Genomic DNA, 18,506 nt, shown 5'->3' on the forward strand with positions numbered 1-18,506 from the left:
AAAACCAAAGTAAACTATAATTATTACTAGTTCTTGTAGGATTGTCTGTGGTATCACAGTATTGATTATATGTAGATGGGAAAGGAAACCTAAACTTCCTACTAAATAGCATATTTATTCCATACTTTTTTAAAAAAGTGATGTGATAAAAATAGAGAATGCATCAGAGGGAATTAAGACATCAAGAATTGTCTCAACATCTTATGCAAAATAATTTATTCACACTAGTCTAGGAAACATGCTCCATGTATTAAAATGTTTTAATCTACTTCTTCCATGTGTAATATGCCATCATTTTCAAGTAGTGGCATTTCATCTTTCAAGAAATGACATTTCCATCATCTTCATCAATTCTAAGACCAAGTTTGATCATCCTGTAGATCCAATTTACATGTGTCTGAGGCTTTTCTAAGCTGAACCCAGAAGGCAACCATGCAGCTTCATCCAAGATGACCAGATATTTCACTGATAATCATTCTTGTCATTCTCTGCCTTTTCCCTTAGAATTTCAATAATGAAATGGTCAGGGTTTATCTCCAAGTGTTTCTTTGCTGCCGTGTAACCTGCTGTTGAATTATCTCTTAGTTCCTGAGCCTTCATAATCCTTTCCATGTTTGCTGTCCAGCCATATGTTCTTGTAACAATGCAGCATGCATGGGGAAGCAACCAATCAATTTGACACAACAACCTTTCAACTTTCTTTCCTAGGATAGCTTTTATAATTTTGCAGAGGTTTTCAAGTTTTACCTTTTTTTCCTTTTGTTTCTTTTTTTCATCTTCATCCTCTGGGAGTTCCAAACCTTCTTTGGTTATAGACACTAATGTGTTGCCCTCGAACTCCTTTAGCTTTTAAACATAGTACTCATTGATAGGTACAATCATATATGTGTGTGTATACATACATATATATATATATATATATATATATATATCTTACTTCTAAACCATGCCTCCAAAGATGTTCAACAAAAACTGAATTACCACGTGATCCTTGGTTTCACCACTGATATAATAGATATGTCTCTGGGTCTCCTTCATCATTGTGCTCATAAACATTTTTTGTTATTATCTTTATTCTCTGCCAGTTTAGTGAAGAGTTCCAAATACTTTTTGACCAAATTCTTCCTAAACATTTCAAAATCTTGCTTTCCTGTAGCATTTCACATGAAATATTTAAAGGAAGATCTTCAGAGTCCCCTAATGATATTCAGGGATCAGTGCTTCACAATTATTCATGAGAAAAACATACAATTTAATGTCATTTTTTTCTATTTTCAAGTAAGTTGAAGGGAGGACATCTTGGAACAAAAAGAAAGGCTCAGAATTCCAACTGTCCTTCCACTGAAAAGTGTTTCCCAGCTAAAAGATTAATCTTCCCAGTCATTTGTTAAGCTCTTAGAGAATTCCTCATGTTCCTCGTAATTAATACATTAATATCTTTAGGATTTCTGGCCAAATTGACTTTGTTAACCTCTTCTTGATTAATATATATTTATTTAATCTTCTTTTTCATATTGCCACTAACTTTTCTTCTTTATTTGAACTAATATCTTCTATCTCTGCCTTGTCCTCACACTCCTTTTCTTCCTTTTCCTTCTCCTATTTCTCTTCTTTTCCTTTTCTCTTTTCTCTCTCTCTTTTTTTGCTTAATTATCACTGACTTCTTTATCCCATTCTTTTACCACAAAAAAGCATAATTGGATAGTAAAAAAAATTGAGGATGCTTCTTCACAATTTCCATTATCCTCTCTTCCAAGTACTCAGTTTGGACCTCTTTCAGATAGCAGAATTACCTTTGTTCCCTAATTCATAGGTATCCTACATCAATCCTAATAGTGAACTCCCTGGCATACTGTTTTATCATCATTATGTTCGAGGATCTCTATAACTTTCTCAACAATCAGAAAGACAGAATAAAAACCAACACCAAACTGATCAATCATGGAGATATCTGCACTAGTCTATAGTGGTAGTCTCTCGGTGACCGAGAATGACATAAAAAATCGTGACTACAACAACCAGTGGTCACCTCCACCTGTTGAGTCGCCACTCCCCCATTGCCGCAGGTCTTGAAGAGGGTGGACGGGGTCAGGATAGATGAGTGCACAAAGACACTTGTGCGTGAAGGAGATTGAAGTGGAAAAGTCGATGCACAGAGACAGTCCCACTCTCTCGGCGTTGGAAGCCTGGGTCCAGTGGCACGAAAAGTTGTTACACCTGGAGACTTCCTCAGCTGCATTGAATGGCCATGTTGTCCTTTGTGCTCCAACACGCCCTGAGCATTCCACAGTGCTTTGCTGCGTTGCCCTCTCAGCCGTTGAACCTTCTTATTGGTTTCTTCCTTCTGTTCAGCCGAAGCAGTCTTCACATGCTGGGTGAGCAAAGCCCTGGTTCACCAGGGGTCGACCCGATGGCTACCCTCACAAGGTTTAGCCGGCCTGTTGAAGCCGTTGCCCAGGGTGTGGCTGCGGCTGCATGCTAGCAGCTACTGGGAGCCACAAGTGAGAGCTGGGTGTCAGGTGAGGGTCAGAGGCTGGAGAGCTGCCCTAGGAGGGCACGACAAGCCCTCCATACCAGAGATACTACCCCTCCCTGAACACCCCATACACCCCACTAGTCTATAATACTTCCATAAATGTCTTGGTTCCAGAACTTGCTATAGTTCTAAGATTGTTCATTAAATCAGCTTTAGTTCCAATACCAATATCCATAAGAGTAAGGACTTTGTTTGGATGATGCTCATATTCTGCTTTTTCCAAAAATCTACTTTACTTGGATCTGACAAGCTCCCCTGATTTTGTCCAGAACATCAAAATGAATTTGAAATCAATTCCCTCAGAAATACCTCTTTATTAGAATAGAATGTATTAATGATTAAAGACAATAATTGAGTAACTTCTGCCTGAAAGGCAAAGGTTTCCACTTCCTCCTCCTTCATTGGTTGGTCCTGTGTCTGCATTTCCTCAGGCATCTTGACAGAGTGTGAGATAGACTGAGAGCATCAGCTGGCAGCTAGATGAAAAGCAAACTGACCATGCACCTTCATTAATACATTTGGGAGGAAAGGGAAGAGAATATGCAATTATTTAGAACCTACTGTGTGTCAGGCTTTGTGCTAAATGCTTTACAAATATATCATTTGCTTTCTCATGGATACCTAGGTGGCTAAGTGGTTTGAGAGCCAGGCCTAGAGACCAGAAATACTGGGTTCAAATCTGGCCTCAGGCACTTCCTAGCTGTGTGACAACAGAGAAGTCATTTAACCCCCATTGCTACCCTTTGCCATTCTTCTGCCTTGGAACCAAAACACAGTAGTCATTTAAAGATATAAGGCAAGGATTTATTATATATATATATATATATAATCATATTATTATATCTTATATATCTTTTCAAACTCAGTTGTTTTATTCATCTTTGTGAATGGAAAAAAGTATTGAAATTCTTAATAATAAAACTAAATAAAAACTAAAATTAAAGCTGTAATTGCAGCATGACATAGAGGAAATGGCACTGAATTTGGATCTAAGGACTCAGTGGTGAGGAACCAAAAGCTAACTTCTCCTTCCCAGAAAGTAATAAGACAAAGCCCATTTTGTTATCTGTAAACGAGAAGCACTCTTTGAGATGAAAGATATTTGCTGTCTGTTCCTCCCCAGTGTGGGCAGCTAAGTGGTGGATAGAGTGCTGGGCCTGGGGTCATATGTTCAAATCTGGCCTCAGACACTTACTATCTGGGGGACCCTTGGCAAGTCCCTTAGCCCTAATTGCCTCAGTATCTTCATCTATAAAATAAACTAGAGAAGGAGATAACAAACCACTCCAGTATCTTTGCCAAATAGGGCCACAAGGAGTCAGATATGACTGAACAACAATAACCTCTGTATAGTGTCTGGGTTACATGAGGCGAGCAACCCTAAACCTAGTGGTTCTGATGGCTGCTAATGGAGTCAAATCCAAGTTTTAGAGATAAAATTGAAAACTCCTATGAACCCAATTTAGTTCATTTTTTCACTGATATGCTGATAGTGACAATAAAGAAGAGAATATTAAGTATAACATGATTGCTATAATTTGTTTTTTTTTCCTCTGTGAAGTGAGAATCCAAAACACTAGCCCACCATTTAAAATCTTCAGTTACCAAATTTCCACACTAAAAGCCACAACTTTAATTATCTTGAAATTCCTAGAGGTCTTCAAGCAAATTCCATATGACCTTTTGTTGGAGATATTGTAGAGGTGTCATCATGGGATCTAGAAACCCCCAAAAGTGTAGCATAGTAAGATCTGACGAGCCCAAAGTTTTAGGACTAACTTGTAAGTTGAAGACTCCAAAGCTTGTACTTGTTCCATGTTCCTGTGAGAATCCACGGCTAGCAGTTTCAGACTGAATCATGGAATCTCTGAGTGTTCTGGTCTCCATCTGGAGGCGTGGGTTCAAATGCCACTTCTGACACATGATTTTTTTTTTTTTGCTTAGCCCCACCTAACTGGGATTGTCATTTACCATGATTCAGTCTGAAGCTACTTGCCTGAGATTTTCTTCAGGGTGGATTCTCACAGGAACATAGAACAAGTACAAGCTTTGGGGTCTCCAACTTACAAGCTAGTCTTAAAATTTGGGATTCATTAGATTTTACTAGGCTACAAGTCTGGGGATTTCTAGATTCCACATCGACACAAGCAATTCTTTTTCCAGGATGTCTTTTACTCAATGGACTTGGAGGTCCCTTCCAATTCTGAAATTTTGTTATTCTGTGAAAATGTATGATGTAACCATTCTCTTCTTTGCAGAGGTAGGAGAACAGATTAAAAAAAAAAGTCTTACCTTTTATTTTAAAACCAGTACTAAGCATTGATTCCAGAACAGAAGAGTGGTAAAGGCTAGGCAATTGTAGTTGTGACTTGCCCAGGATCACATAGCTAGGAAGTGTCTGGGGCCAAATTTGAACTGAGGACCTCCCATCTCTAGGTCTGTCTCTCTATCCTCTGAGCCACTTACCTGCTGGTATATCTGGGATATATGTATATATACATATACATATATATACACATATACATATATATACACATATACATATATATATATACACACATATATAATATCTGGGAGAACAAAATTTTAACACTAAATTGAATGACTAACTTGGTAGACATTTTGGTTGGTTTAGCTGAACTGTTTTGTTATTAAGATAGTGCTCTGGGAAGGGAAGTGAGGGGATTATATTGAGAAATATATTGAGATATAATAAATTGAGAAATAAAAAAATTATAAAAACATGATTAAAAAAAAGAAAACATATGGTTTCCTGATAACTTGTTTGGAAGAATCTAATGGACAATGAGTTAGGTTCCCTTTAACTATCAAATGGGAATTTGGATAAAATGATCTTTAAAAATTACATAAGTCCTAAAGGCTTAAAGTTCTCTCAAGCTAACCTTACTTATTACTTGTTGCTTCCTATTTCTCCATTTTAATTTCCCCATTGTCTTTCTTTCCTCATTCCTTTGACTTCCATAATGCTTTGACCTTAAGTAATATAAGACCAAGTCTTCTAGGATAAAGCTTATAGAATAGAAAGAAGGTGAAAATAACATAGAGAAAGAATGATAGAAGAGGAAATAGAAAAGAAGTTTTGATTAGAAGGTAGATATGATATGGTCTAGGAGATTAGAAAGATTCTCCAAATCTCAGTCAACTAGGAAATATTTTGGAGTTGGGCACAGAGGACTTAAAGCTATGTTAGAGCTGTACTAGAGGTTTGTGGCACATTTATTTGGTCACCATGATTGTTAAATCCATTTAAATGAAGCATATAGTTTCTCAAAAAACAATAATAAACATTTATATAGCATGCCTGATCAACATATTCACTTGAAGTGTTTTCATCTGATTATGTAGTTATTTTAAGTGAGCTAGAGTTATTGATTGGTTCATTTATTTAACCTACCCCACCCTTTCAACTCTGAAAGTTATATGAATTTCTCATAATATGATAATTCTCCTTTGGTTGCCTTCTAAATTTTATCTATCTGATACTATGAGTGGGAAAAAATGCATTGAAGCTGGGACCACAAGCCTGGGATTTGAGTCCTTATTTTCCATTTACTATTCATGTAGTCTTGAGTCACTTATCCTTTTTGTGTCTTGGCTCATCTGTAAAATGGGAGTAGTAATTAAAATATTTGTACTGTTTATATCTCAGGTTTTTCATAAGGATCAAATGAGATAATTTGTCTTATGTGTTTTCTTAACAAAAGAAACTAAAAAAATCTGAGTTGGTATTGGTAGTGTCATAGTAGTAAATTAGAAATGTAATCTTCTAAGAATTTGTCAAATGTGGACTACATTCCTATCTGAGATGTGAAAATAAATGAGAATATTCATGTACTTTAGTTCTTTCAGAATTTTCGGAAAAGTGTTTGAACAGAAATTATTTCCACCTTGTTATTGATTTATCATGTAATTTTGATAAAGTTCATTTTTGCTAGCCTTAGGATACACCTGAGTTACATACACATACTGAGAAAATTTCCTTCTTTTATGGTATAATAATAAAGTTTTACTGTATTCCATGTTCCACAGCAAGTGAGAAATACTAAGGAATATTGAAGCAATCGTTCTCCCCATCCCACCCTGGAATTGTTGACAGACTTACTCATCAGAGAAAATTTTCTCCTTGACTCTAAAGTTGTAAAATCAGCTTTGTTGTTATGTCTTCTTTTCCTAGAATGACTACAAAAGATTGTCAATGCAGTGCAAAGATTTTGTTGTCGGACTTCTTGATCTTTGCAGAAACACAGAAGAAGTGGAGGCCATTCTGAATGGGGATGTTGAAGTGAACTCTAATGGTGGAGACCATGGGCGTCCAAGCCTTAGTCGTTTAAAACTTGCTATTAAGTATGAAGTAAAAAAAGTAAGTTTGGGCATTGAGCCCACTTTCTCTTGCTTTCACTTTTACTTTTGCTAAATAGAGCTGAAGCAATGAAAACTTAAATATTATCCCATCCCCAAAACAACAAAAACAATGCAACCATGCATAACTTCTCTTTAACCATAATGGTTAAATGGGCAGCATTTAACCAAAAAAGAAAATTAATGAGGCAATATGATAAAGTGGTTAGAATTATGGACTTGGAGACAGGAGAGGTCTTGGTTCAAAACCCATTTCTGACTTTTACTACATTTGAGATAAAAAACAAGTCACTAAATTCTGATCTTTAACTTTGTCTGAAAACAAGGATGTTCATGAAGTACCTATCACAAAGAATTTTTGCAAGGTTGAAATGAACCAAGTTGTTAAAGTGCTTGTGAACTTTTAAGTTTACAGATGTCCTTAAACCCACTCCCCCTCTTCCCAGAGATGGTACCTTTGCAAAAACCCTAATGGATCTAAGAATTCCTAGTCCTTTGTCTCTGTATGGCAACAAAACTGTCCTATGTGTTATCTCTCTCAATTAGAGTATCCTCAATTAGAGCTTCTAGAGAGCAGAGATCATCTTTTTCCATTTGTGTCCCCAGCACCTACCACAATATTTGGCATATAGTAAGCACTTAATAACACTTCATTCATTTAACACTCACAGTACTTTATAAATAGGTGGTCTTATTCAGATGGAAGGAATGGAGTGGAGCAAGAAGATCTCCCAAACCAATTATTCTTGCTTAAGTAGGTGGTTGTCAATTACTTCATTACCTTCTAAGTTTTAGCTCTCTAAATCAAATTTCTGGTCACCCTGTCCTAGCTGTGTCTCTGAGTATTTGGAGTTGGGATTATATAAACATTTTGCCTTATTTCTGGCCTTATCCAATTTGGGATCCAAATTTGGGATGAATAACTGTTTATCATCTCCTACTTTCTTTTTTGTGAACCACTCACTCCATTTCCCTTCTTCAGCTTTTTCTTCCTCTCTTCTCCTTTCTTCTTCTGGAGAGTCTTAGCTGATACTCTATACGTGTCACAAGGTCTCTGTTTATATTGGTCTACTGTAGTTGATAAAACATAAGTTGTAAAAACCTGCCAGTTAGTTTTATGTTCATTAATTGAATGGTTTTCATCTTAAATTTGTACCCTGATAAAATGACACTCCAAAGGGCTCAAAATAATATATTTAAATAAAAAGTAGGGTTATGTTACTTGTCCATTAATTATTTTCTTCTGTTTGATCTCTGTTCCAGTTTGTAGCCCATCCAAATTGCCAGCAACAACTTCTCTCCATCTGGTATGAGAATCTCTCAGGTTTAAGGCAGCAGACTATTGCTGTCAAGTTTCTAGTGGTCCTCGCTGTGGCAGTTGGCTTGCCTTTCCTGGCCCTGATTTATTGGTTTGCTCCATGCAGCAAGGTGAGTTTGTAAACCTGAGCTTCTCATTTTGGAGAAAAGCTTGTTCAGTTGTACTGGACAAAATCATTTGAGAAGCAGGACATAGAATCAAACATTAGAATGAAGAAGGAACTACTACAGATACCCAACAGGTGATAGGTTTCAATTTCTTCATTTGGAAATGACTGTTTTCCTCCAGTGTCACCTCTAACTTTCAGAAACCATTCTTTTTTTCTATATTAATTCTTTTTCTCCCTGAAAATTTAATAACAATTATGACTTGCTCTTGTAAGAAAATCTGTTGTACTATGCTCATAGGATATTTCTAATTGTTTTAGAATAAAGTAATTTCTTTCCATTCCATTCATACTTGGTGACAGGAATATGATCAGTATTAATAAAACCAGATTAGCCTGTGAGGAAGCATGTAATAAAATATTACCTATCTTATTACATAATATACATTATATTTTATATTTGAATACATCAATAACCTTTCATTGCATCAGTGGTTGTAAAGAGTTGTAGTGACTAAAAACTTTTATCACCTCACACCTGATGCTGAAGCCTTTTGGGACTTAGATTGGTTGTTGGACTACAGATATTGTCTATTCACAAGCCTTTCTCTGAAGATTTTCTAGCCTTTGTGGGCTTCCTAGATTTTGCCTTATAATGGCAGAGTCTTCATCTGAATAAGACTTTGTGAGTGTGTGTGTGTCTGTAGGGGGGTGGAGAGAAAGAGAGAGAGAGAGAGAGAGAGAGAGAGAGAGAGAGAGAGAGAGAGAGAGAGAGAGAGAGAGAGAAACTCAAAAAATTTCCTTTACCAATCAGTCTTCTCTGTAGCTGATAGTGTTAGATGCATGTTCATATTTGTGATTATAAGTAGGACTGTATTTATGATGGTGTCAAACTCAAATAGAAACAGGGCCATTACATCATAGTAGGGAGTCCTATGAATTGCATATTGACTCCACAAAACTATATAGTAATATTATCTATGTTCTATATTATTTTTACTTGGGTTGTTAAGCATTTCCCAATTAGATTTTAATCTGGTTCAGGCAGCATTCAGGAGTGTGGTGGGCCCCAGGCCATGTGTTTGATGTGTTATTTTCATATAAGCTATTTGTGCTAATATGTTTCATGAATATGAATCTTATATAATTTAGATAATTTCTTAAAAGAAATCTGCCCCCTCCCCTCTGACCTTTGCAGGTGACATACACTATCCATTTTAATTTATGTCACTTGATCAGTTCCCTTCCTTTCTCTTTAGTAATGGGTCATAATGTTTATGTTCAGTAATATATTAGAATAAATGGCAAAGACACCCAAATGAAGAGAGAGAATTTAGATCCTAGATTTGGGTTATCTAAGAATATTGAGAGAAAAACAAAAAAGTAAGAACATTTTTTCCAAAGCATACCTAAGCCTCAAGTATTTGAGATAAGGAGCAAATGATAAATGAAACAATAACTTTTGTAGATTTCAACGACTTCATTTTGGCTAATCTCTCCTCCTACCATGCATTTCACCTGAACTACTCATGGAGAGACAAACTGCCTGTGCCACTAATCTTGATAAGTGGACTAAAAACAGTATAAATCATTTTTATTCAGGTGTTTTATAACATACAGACACAGCCTGGACATTTGTATTGGACTCACCTATCAAAAAAAGGAGGCTGAACTGAGTAGTCTCTTCCAGCTCTAACTTTCTATGAGATCTGCAGTTCTACTACCACATGAAATGGAAGAGGAACAGATGACCATACCTGCCATGAAAGCATTTAGCTTTCATGTCATTTTCTGATTTAACCTTGCTGATCTGATTAAATATTAAGGTCATGCCATGAATAATGTCATTTTGCTTTTATACTTTTTTTAGTGCTCTGTGAAGGTGATGGAAGTTCTTTTTGGTATCAACCATAATTATTTAGGGAGAAATTGATTACAAGTCCAACCAAATCTCTTGACATCTGGAGCCTGAATTTCATATGTGAAAATGAAATAAATGAACTCAGCCAAATAAATCAAATAATGATCAGTCAGTATTGTATTTTTATATAGCATTGGCCAATATTTGTGTGCTTATTTTCACGTATGTTTCCTTAAACCTTCAATAAACCTAATTGTATGTGCTCCTTTTATTGATGAAATGATTATTAAATAACTTGTTTTGAAATCAAGTTTGAAAGCAAGGTTTGCCTTAAAAGAAAAAAGTCAGTAAGAAACAAGTGTTCATAAAAATCTTTTATGTTTTTGTAATTAATTTAATAATTATATAGATGAATTTTGCAAACAATATTATTCTATAGATGAATTTTGCAAACAATATTATTCTATAGAGATGTAACCTGTCTTCACTGTTTTCAAAAGTATACAAGATTTAGTTGACTCTGTCTTGATATGTGTTCTGTGATGTACTACAGATGGGGAGAATAATGCGTGGACCATTCATGAAGTTTGTAGCACATGCTGCCTCTTTCACCATTTTCCTGGGGCTCCTAGTCATGAATGCAGCTGACAGATTTGAAGGCACCAAACTCCTCCCTAATGAAACTAGCACAGATAATGCAAAACAGCTGTTCAGGATGAAAACATCCTGCTTCTCATGGATGGAGATGCTCATTATATCCTGGGTAATAGGTAAAGTCTAATTTTCCATTATAATTCAGTTTTGCAGCCCTAGCAGTTGGACTGAATGACACTGATTCCTTCAGACTAAACTCATACAAATGCATGCCACATGAAGGGGAAAAATGTACCAAATGCTATGATTTCTTTTGTGTCTTTAAGGCTCTGTTGTTTTGCGTTTACTACTGACTTCGTATTCTTCTCACGCGGGTAATGTTTTTCATATATTTAAAGAATGTACAAAAAGAGAATTCAATAGGATATTATGAGCCAAATCCTGCTGATCATACTTGCACAAAGCTGCCATTCACATTCAAGAGAGACATGACTTCAGTCTTAGAGCAACAAAAAAATCTCCTATCATTAATATGTGCTAGGATTGGTTATTCAACCAGATAATGAAATAAAAGTATTTTGCTTAATTGGGATTTAGCTATGCATCTCTGATCTCACATGTCAATTTGAAACTTTAAAGTGAGGTGGCACAGTAAATAGAGATCCTAGATCCAAGAAAAACACTTACTAGTTTTGTGATCCTGAGTAAGTGATTAAAAGCTACATTTTCCTCAGTTTTTTCAGCTGTAAAATTGAGATAATAACAGCAACTACTTTCCAGAGTTGTTGTGTAGAGCAATTGAGGTAATATAACACTTCAAGGATATTTGATGCTAAGACAAACATCAAAAACTGGGGTTGCCTTGGCCACATCAGGCATGTGGTTTTCTCATATAGGACAATGATAGAGGATAGAAGATAGCTTTAAACAGGAAATCTCTTCTGTAGTTCAGGAAATAATGCAGATGACTTCATGAAGTTATCATAATTTCACACTCATTCTTTATTGATTTAATATACTTTTTACATTATAACTACTATTACAACAAATGATTTAAAATTTGTATGTTTTTACCCACTCACATTATTTGTATTGTATACAGTTATAAACCCGCCAATTATAGCTGACCTTTCCAAAGTAACCCATTAGTTGAGAAGAGTCAGTCTCATCTCTCTAGTCTGCCATCACAGAGCTAGAAGGAACCTGGGTAATCTTGGCTAGTTGTCTTGATGTTTGTCTTGTCACTGGACTGAGATGGCTCTGGAAGAGAGAATGAGGCTGAAAACTGGTAATTCTGACTCACTTAAATCCAATTCATGCACAAGTCAAGATGTCACCTTGTCATGTCACTGGGCCTCTTCAAAAATGAAGGATGATCAAAAGAAGAAACTCTAGTGAACATGTAGCCCAATCTGAATATTTTAGAGTTAATGAAACAGAAAGTATGAAACCAACGTTAGGAAAGATTTTTGGTATTGTCTTTAAAGAAGACCAGATTATAAATAGGTAGTGTAGCTATAGAAATAAAAATGATTTACATATAGGAAAGAATAAATTAGCCAAAATATTCCCATTTTTATATTTCCTTAGTGTTTTAAGCACTTAATAGGTCCATTATTTTTGTGTGTGAATGTTTTATTTAACAATATATCTCATAATCTCTCAATTGTTTTCAGAATGATCCTTACCCATATTATTTTTTAAATAAAATTTACATTCCTTCTCAACAACTTTGACCACAAGCTCTTATAATAAAGTGTGACAAATAAATAAAAGAAAAAAATTTTACAAAAGTAAATCTCACGTCAAAAACAATCTGATGTTTTATGCAGTATCTCCCATCCATTAAAACCACTTCTTATAGTAGCAGAGGAAGATTGTCTTTTCTTGTCTTATTTGAGGCCAACTTTGTTCAGTATAATTTTGCAGAATTTTTGTTTTCATTATTTCCATTTACATCATTATAATTCTTATGTATATTGCTTTCCTGATTCTGTTTATTTCAATTTGCCTCAGTTCATAATTGATCTGCTGCTTCTTTGTATGCATACAAATATATTCTATTATTCTCATAAACCCCAATTTTTAAAATAAAGCTTTTTAATAAGAATGAAAATATTTTATAAATAAATATTTTTATAAAGAGCCCATTAAAGTTGTGTTTAGTAGGCAGATGGACTTACTGTGGTTCTTTAATATTTACAGTTATCTCTTAAAAAACTCAAATTAAATTTATAGGGTTGTCTTTTACACACTTGCAGCTCTATCCCATTATAAATAATACCTTATTCTTAAATTGGAAGTAATAGTGGAATTTGAACTGCACCACAGTTTGCTACACTGTGTGTTTCTGTTCAATGAATATTAAATTGGTCTTTTTATTTGTGAAAGAATAAAAAGATTTTATTAGGAAAATATCAGTTTGCTGACCTTTGTTTTTGATCTCAGAGTTTCCTCAAATCATTTTAGAAAGTGGTATGTAGGAAGAATTGTTGAACTAAGTATTTACTATTAATATTTTTCTATCATAAAATCAGTAAGCCTCTAGAATGAAACCAGTATTTCTTTTATTTATTAAAATTCATTCATGCAAAAATACTGTTATATCTCCCGGCAAGAATATTGGAAGGTTTCCTATCTAGGACAGTAGGGTTCCATTTCAGAAAATATCAACAGATAAAAGACTGGTATAAATCTATGAATTTTCCCACCAAATTCAGAGGCAAAAATTTCCACTAAGTTCAGAGACAAAAACATACTTATTTTATCACATTTCTCATTTAGCTTCCTACTGCAACCACTGCAGTTGGCATGCTCCTATAATGGGGCAGTGCCCCTTTCCTGACACCAGTGCCAATTATTCTGCCTGTAATTTTGATTCTACATCCTCGTTTGTTTTTTTCAACAGATTGTCCCAACTTTAAAGGTGAAGTAAAAATCACCTAACCTCAATATGTGTATTGTGAAAGAACGTATCCTTATGGTGTTTAGTTGGTTAATATAACCAAGGCCATTACAATTTGTAGATATGAGGATCAGTCTGTTCAGATTGCCTGATTGTCATACCCTTTGGAGAAAGTCATCCAACAAATCAGAATAATAAGTAAACATAGACTTTTGAATAGCTACTGAGAGCCCTCAAGAAGATATGTTGGAGAAACTATGTTGAACAGATCTCCTAATTTCTAATGCATTTAAAAAGAAAATAGAAAAAGAAAAAAATGACTTCTTGCAGTAGAAATAGACAAGAAGTTTTAGTACAGAAATATTTATGAAGCAACCCAAGATATATCTATATCTATCAAGATAGATAGATAGATAGATAGAAAAATAGAAACTATGTAGTGCATGCATAGTTTGCAAGGATATATATCCATGGATATGTATATATATATATATATTTATACATATATATTCATTTTTAGGGTAAGTCTCAAAGCCCAGTTAAAGGAAATATATTTTCCATTCTTCAAGTCCTAAACATGTGATATAGTATACCAAGTGTTTTATGTGGAGTCAGAGGATCCAGATTCAAAACCCATCTCTCCTGATTGCTATGTATGTGGTTTGTGTCTAGACATTTTCTCTCAGCTGAGGAAATGTTTTCAATTATAAAATGAAAGTACTAGATTTGATGAATTCTAAGGCTCTTTTTAGATCTTTCTTTCCATAAAGGAAAAAAGCAAACAAACAAATAATTGCTTTTGATTGATTTTATTTTGACATTCTAAGACTAAATAAACTTAATTTTAGGTCCCCAAAAATGTTTTTATTGATAAAAATAAATTGTTCACTGAAGTGCTCTGTCTAGTGATAACTAAAAAAGCTTCAACCTACCAATTACAAAATGCAAACTTGTATTTTTACTCTTTTCATACACAGGAATGATATGGGCTGAATGTAAAGAAATTTGGTCCCAAGGTCCCAAGGAATATTTGTTTGAGCTATGGAATATGTTGGATTTTGGCATGTTGGCCATCTTTGCAGCCTCATTCATTGCTAGGTTCATGGCATTTTGGCATGCTTCCAAAGCCCAGAGCATTGTGGATGCAAATGACACTTTGAAAGATTTGACCTCTGTGGGAGACAATGTGAAGTACTACACTTTGGGTGAGTTTATGTTATAGAATTAATATTAGTCCATATGCCTAAATGTTTGCCTTTTTAAACATTAATTGATTGGTGTCATATCTGTCTTTCTTCTGCTGTGAAGTTTATTAGGGTTGCCAGCTGTAATATATACCTTCCACATTGGTAGGCTAGATCTGTTTAAGTTTAGCTGGTTACTGCACATTTCTTAATTAGATGTTCTATCATTAAACACATCAATTGATGCAAATTATATTATGAATTTTACCCTGAAATTAATGTATTCTTTCTACTATCTATTTTCTTGGCTTAAATGATTTTTAAAATGTACAGTCTCAATTGATGCAGGTTGGCACTTTGAGGTATTATTAAATTTAAATCTTTCTAGTGCTATTTTTCTTCATAATTTAGGGATAGGATTTATTTGTAAAATGAGCTGGAGAAGAGAAGAACAAATCATTCTAGTATCTTTACAACAACAACAAAAAAGACAACAACACAAATAGGGTCAAGAAGAATTTGTTACAGACAAAAGAGTGGTTGCCATAAACGGTGACCAGGAAAATATGGGTTCAAGACTGAATTGCCAAAAACATAAAGATAATTTTTAGTGTCTTGATTTAAATAAAAAATAAGTGGTTGCCATGGGAAAAATTCCCAAATATGAAATACCCAAGTCAGCTGGGTTTTATGGAGATTTTAATTAATACAAATGAAGGAATTAAAGAAAGGGAGAGAGACAGAGTAAGAAGAAATAATAGGAAGGATAGGGCCTAGGCCATTGGCCTAGGCCTTTCTTTTAAGAGAGAAAACTAAGTCAGTCTTTAATCACCCACTACAAGATTGTCCCAAGCAAAACTCTAGTCTTCAGAGAGACCCTCCAGTTCAGCTCCTGAGTTCAACTGATCTGAACTCTCTCATGGATTAGTTCAGACAGCTCCTTTTAAAGAGAATTTTCTCATATGTCACCTCCCCTAAGTTTTCACGTCTACCAATCACAGTAGATGTTTTCCAAAGGACTGACCATTCTTAATTCACATCTTGTTATCACCTTCTTAATTCACATCTTGTTATCACCTTCTCTGGGTAGACTAAAACTTCTGAGTAATTCACATCTCTTTGCTAAGCTTGCCCTTTTTAGTGATTAATTTAACCTTCATAGGTACTTAGTACCCTTTTGTATTAGATCTAAAATTAGACCTAGCTTAAGGGCTTTTGTCTTACTATAAGTATTGGTTAAATACTTTTTCATTGTTCAGTAAGGAATTTACAATTTTATCTTCCCCTAAAGTATGCCCAAGTATGGGTGGAGTAATGTAAAGTTCTCACATACATTCCTGACTAAGTACCTCCATTGTTTAAAATGGGGAATAGTCTTAACCAAATGTTCCAAGGTAGAGTCTGAGAAATTTTAAGATTCATAAATTGGACATGATTGAACAGCAACAGGATCTTTGGTTTTTCTAAGCAGGAAATTTCCAGTGTGGAAATTCCACCCACCAAAGGAGATCAGCAATTTCACTATTACTTATAGTCTTCATGAATTTGGGGGGTGGAATACTGAGATGCTGTGATATGCTCTCATACATTTAATGTCTGTCAGAAACAGAACTTGAATTCAAGTCTTTCTAATTCCAATGCTAATCTCCTATTACTTCATGCTGTCTCCTATAATTATTTACTTTATGTAACATGCTGCAACGCTTCTGAAACCAGTAGTTCTTGATCTCTTTCCCCCAAATGCCACATCAGCAGGATTAGTTCCTTACAAAATAGAATTATATGTTTTCACAGTTCAAATGGACCTCAGAGCTCAATGAATGCCACTGGTACTTGTCCAATAATTTCCTCTACAACACACTTGAGGAAATGGTCATCCAGAAATTGCTCGAATATTCCCAGTAAAAAAGTTATCATTCTCCTCCCAAATTAGCCCATGTCCCTTTTAAATAGATTTATTAGGATTTTTCCCTTGCAAACAAAACAAACAAAAATATCTATACATCTCTTAGGTATATAGCTTTTTCTTCTTCTTCTCTTATTTCTTACTTTTTCTTCATAAATTGATTTGCCCAAAATTTTCTCATCTGGGTTCATTGCCTTTTAACCTTCTTTATTCTTGGCTACTTGACTATTATTTACTGCTGTCATGAAGCGTAGAGTTTAAAATGGATTGAATGCTTCTTTGGACTTCATATCTTTGGTAGAAGGTGGTTACCACTTTGGGGCTAGTAGGATGAAGAACTTTGAGTTTAACAGACAAGGAATATCTGATTGGTGGCACAAGACTATTTAGCCAAAGCCTAATATCTCAGGAAGTTATAAAAGCTGAAAAAGAGTTCCACTATGTGATTCCTTCAATCTCCTTATCTAAAAATCCTGTGAACTTAGAGGAAAAAATAGACCTTCAAGACAAATGGATAGAACATTAGTCACCAAAAGCATCACACATATATAAAACCCTAACTGGACACTTATTTCTTTTCTTCTCTTAGTAAAACCAAAGGGTTTATCATAAAAGGGCACACAGGACAGAAATTCTGGAAGCAAGAAGGAGGCAAATGGTACATTTCAGATTAAAAGATGAGATGCTTTTAGATTCAGAAAAAATACATAAATACCCAATGTCTTCTGTAACCCCTTCCATTTTTTGAAGGATACTGGTAGGAACTTGACAACAAAGCTTCTAATGGGATATTATTTTGAACCCCAGAGAGACAACAACTTCCAAGATTGGTCTTCTGGACTTAAATTTAAAGATACATCAGACATTATACACTAGTTACTAGAGTTAATACACTAGAAAAAGAGGAGCAGCAACTTGTTCAGAGGAGGTGTTTGCTATTAGTTTGAGATGATGTTCAATTGATTTATAAAGGTACAAACTTTCACGCAATGTGAGCAATACTACAGATAATTGAAAAAGAACAATAGTCAAGATTTCTTTACATGAATAACTTCAGTCTGTTAAACTTTCCACTGTAAAACTGGGGTCACATTTGGTAACTTTGGTCTACTTTTTCGAGGGTGGTAGAGATTTTGCAGACTTATTTGGCCTTCTCAAGCTTATAAATCAGGCCGATAAGTTCTAGGTTCTGATAGTTCTTCCACCTGGTCACAGCAGATACAAGTGAGGAAACTGTTGTCTCTTATAGGCCTAGATTTAAGATTCTTATGTTTACTTTGATAACAGGAAGATGTAGAATCAATAATGATCATAGAAAATAAAGTTATACTGAACAATGGATGGGGTGTTTAATTTTATAAAAGCTATAAAGACGAGACTTTCTGGATTCCTTCTGGAATCCAATAAAGTAGAATGCAATTGTTCTCACATCTGTTACATCCTTTCTAAGTATGGACATGATAGGATGCAGATAATAAGGTGTAGAGGCTTTGAATGAGGAGGAACTAAGTGGGAAGTGAAATGGGAACTTGGTAAAAAAGAAAGTGCTGAGGGGAGTCATACAAAATGAAAACATGACGTAGCAAGAAGTCTTGCTGTCTAGGGGTGACTATGACAAGACCACGTAACTAGATTGTCATTAACCTGGAAAAAAATTAAAATACAGGAGCTTTGTTACTCAGCATTTTTATCCGTCAAGTAGCTAAAACCCAGATG

At 34.9% G+C, this 18,506-nt stretch overlaps 1 protein-coding gene and 1 pseudogene across 1 annotated transcript in view; one reads left to right on the forward strand and one right to left on the reverse strand.

Moving 5' to 3' along the window:
- TRPC6 (transient receptor potential cation channel subfamily C member 6) overlaps window positions 1-18,506 on the forward strand; it is a 166,533-nt gene that overhangs the window by 105,579 nt on the left and 42,448 nt on the right. Inside the window, exons 3-6 of the mRNA XM_016433881.2 lie at window positions 6,732-6,917; window positions 8,180-8,344; window positions 10,755-10,971; window positions 14,678-14,905. Of these exons, the coding sequence (XP_016289367.1) occupies window positions 6,732-6,917; window positions 8,180-8,344; window positions 10,755-10,971; window positions 14,678-14,905 (796 nt within the window). The remainder of the gene's footprint in view (window positions 1-6,731; window positions 6,918-8,179; window positions 8,345-10,754; window positions 10,972-14,677; window positions 14,906-18,506) is intronic.
- Window positions 320-2,971, reverse strand: LOC103096921 (heat shock protein HSP 90-alpha-like; annotated as a pseudogene).

This window comes from Monodelphis domestica, chromosome 4, assembly GCF_027887165.1.
Source record: "Monodelphis domestica isolate mMonDom1 chromosome 4, mMonDom1.pri, whole genome shotgun sequence".
In the NCBI taxonomy this organism is placed as follows: domain Eukaryota; kingdom Metazoa; phylum Chordata; class Mammalia; order Didelphimorphia; family Didelphidae; genus Monodelphis; species Monodelphis domestica.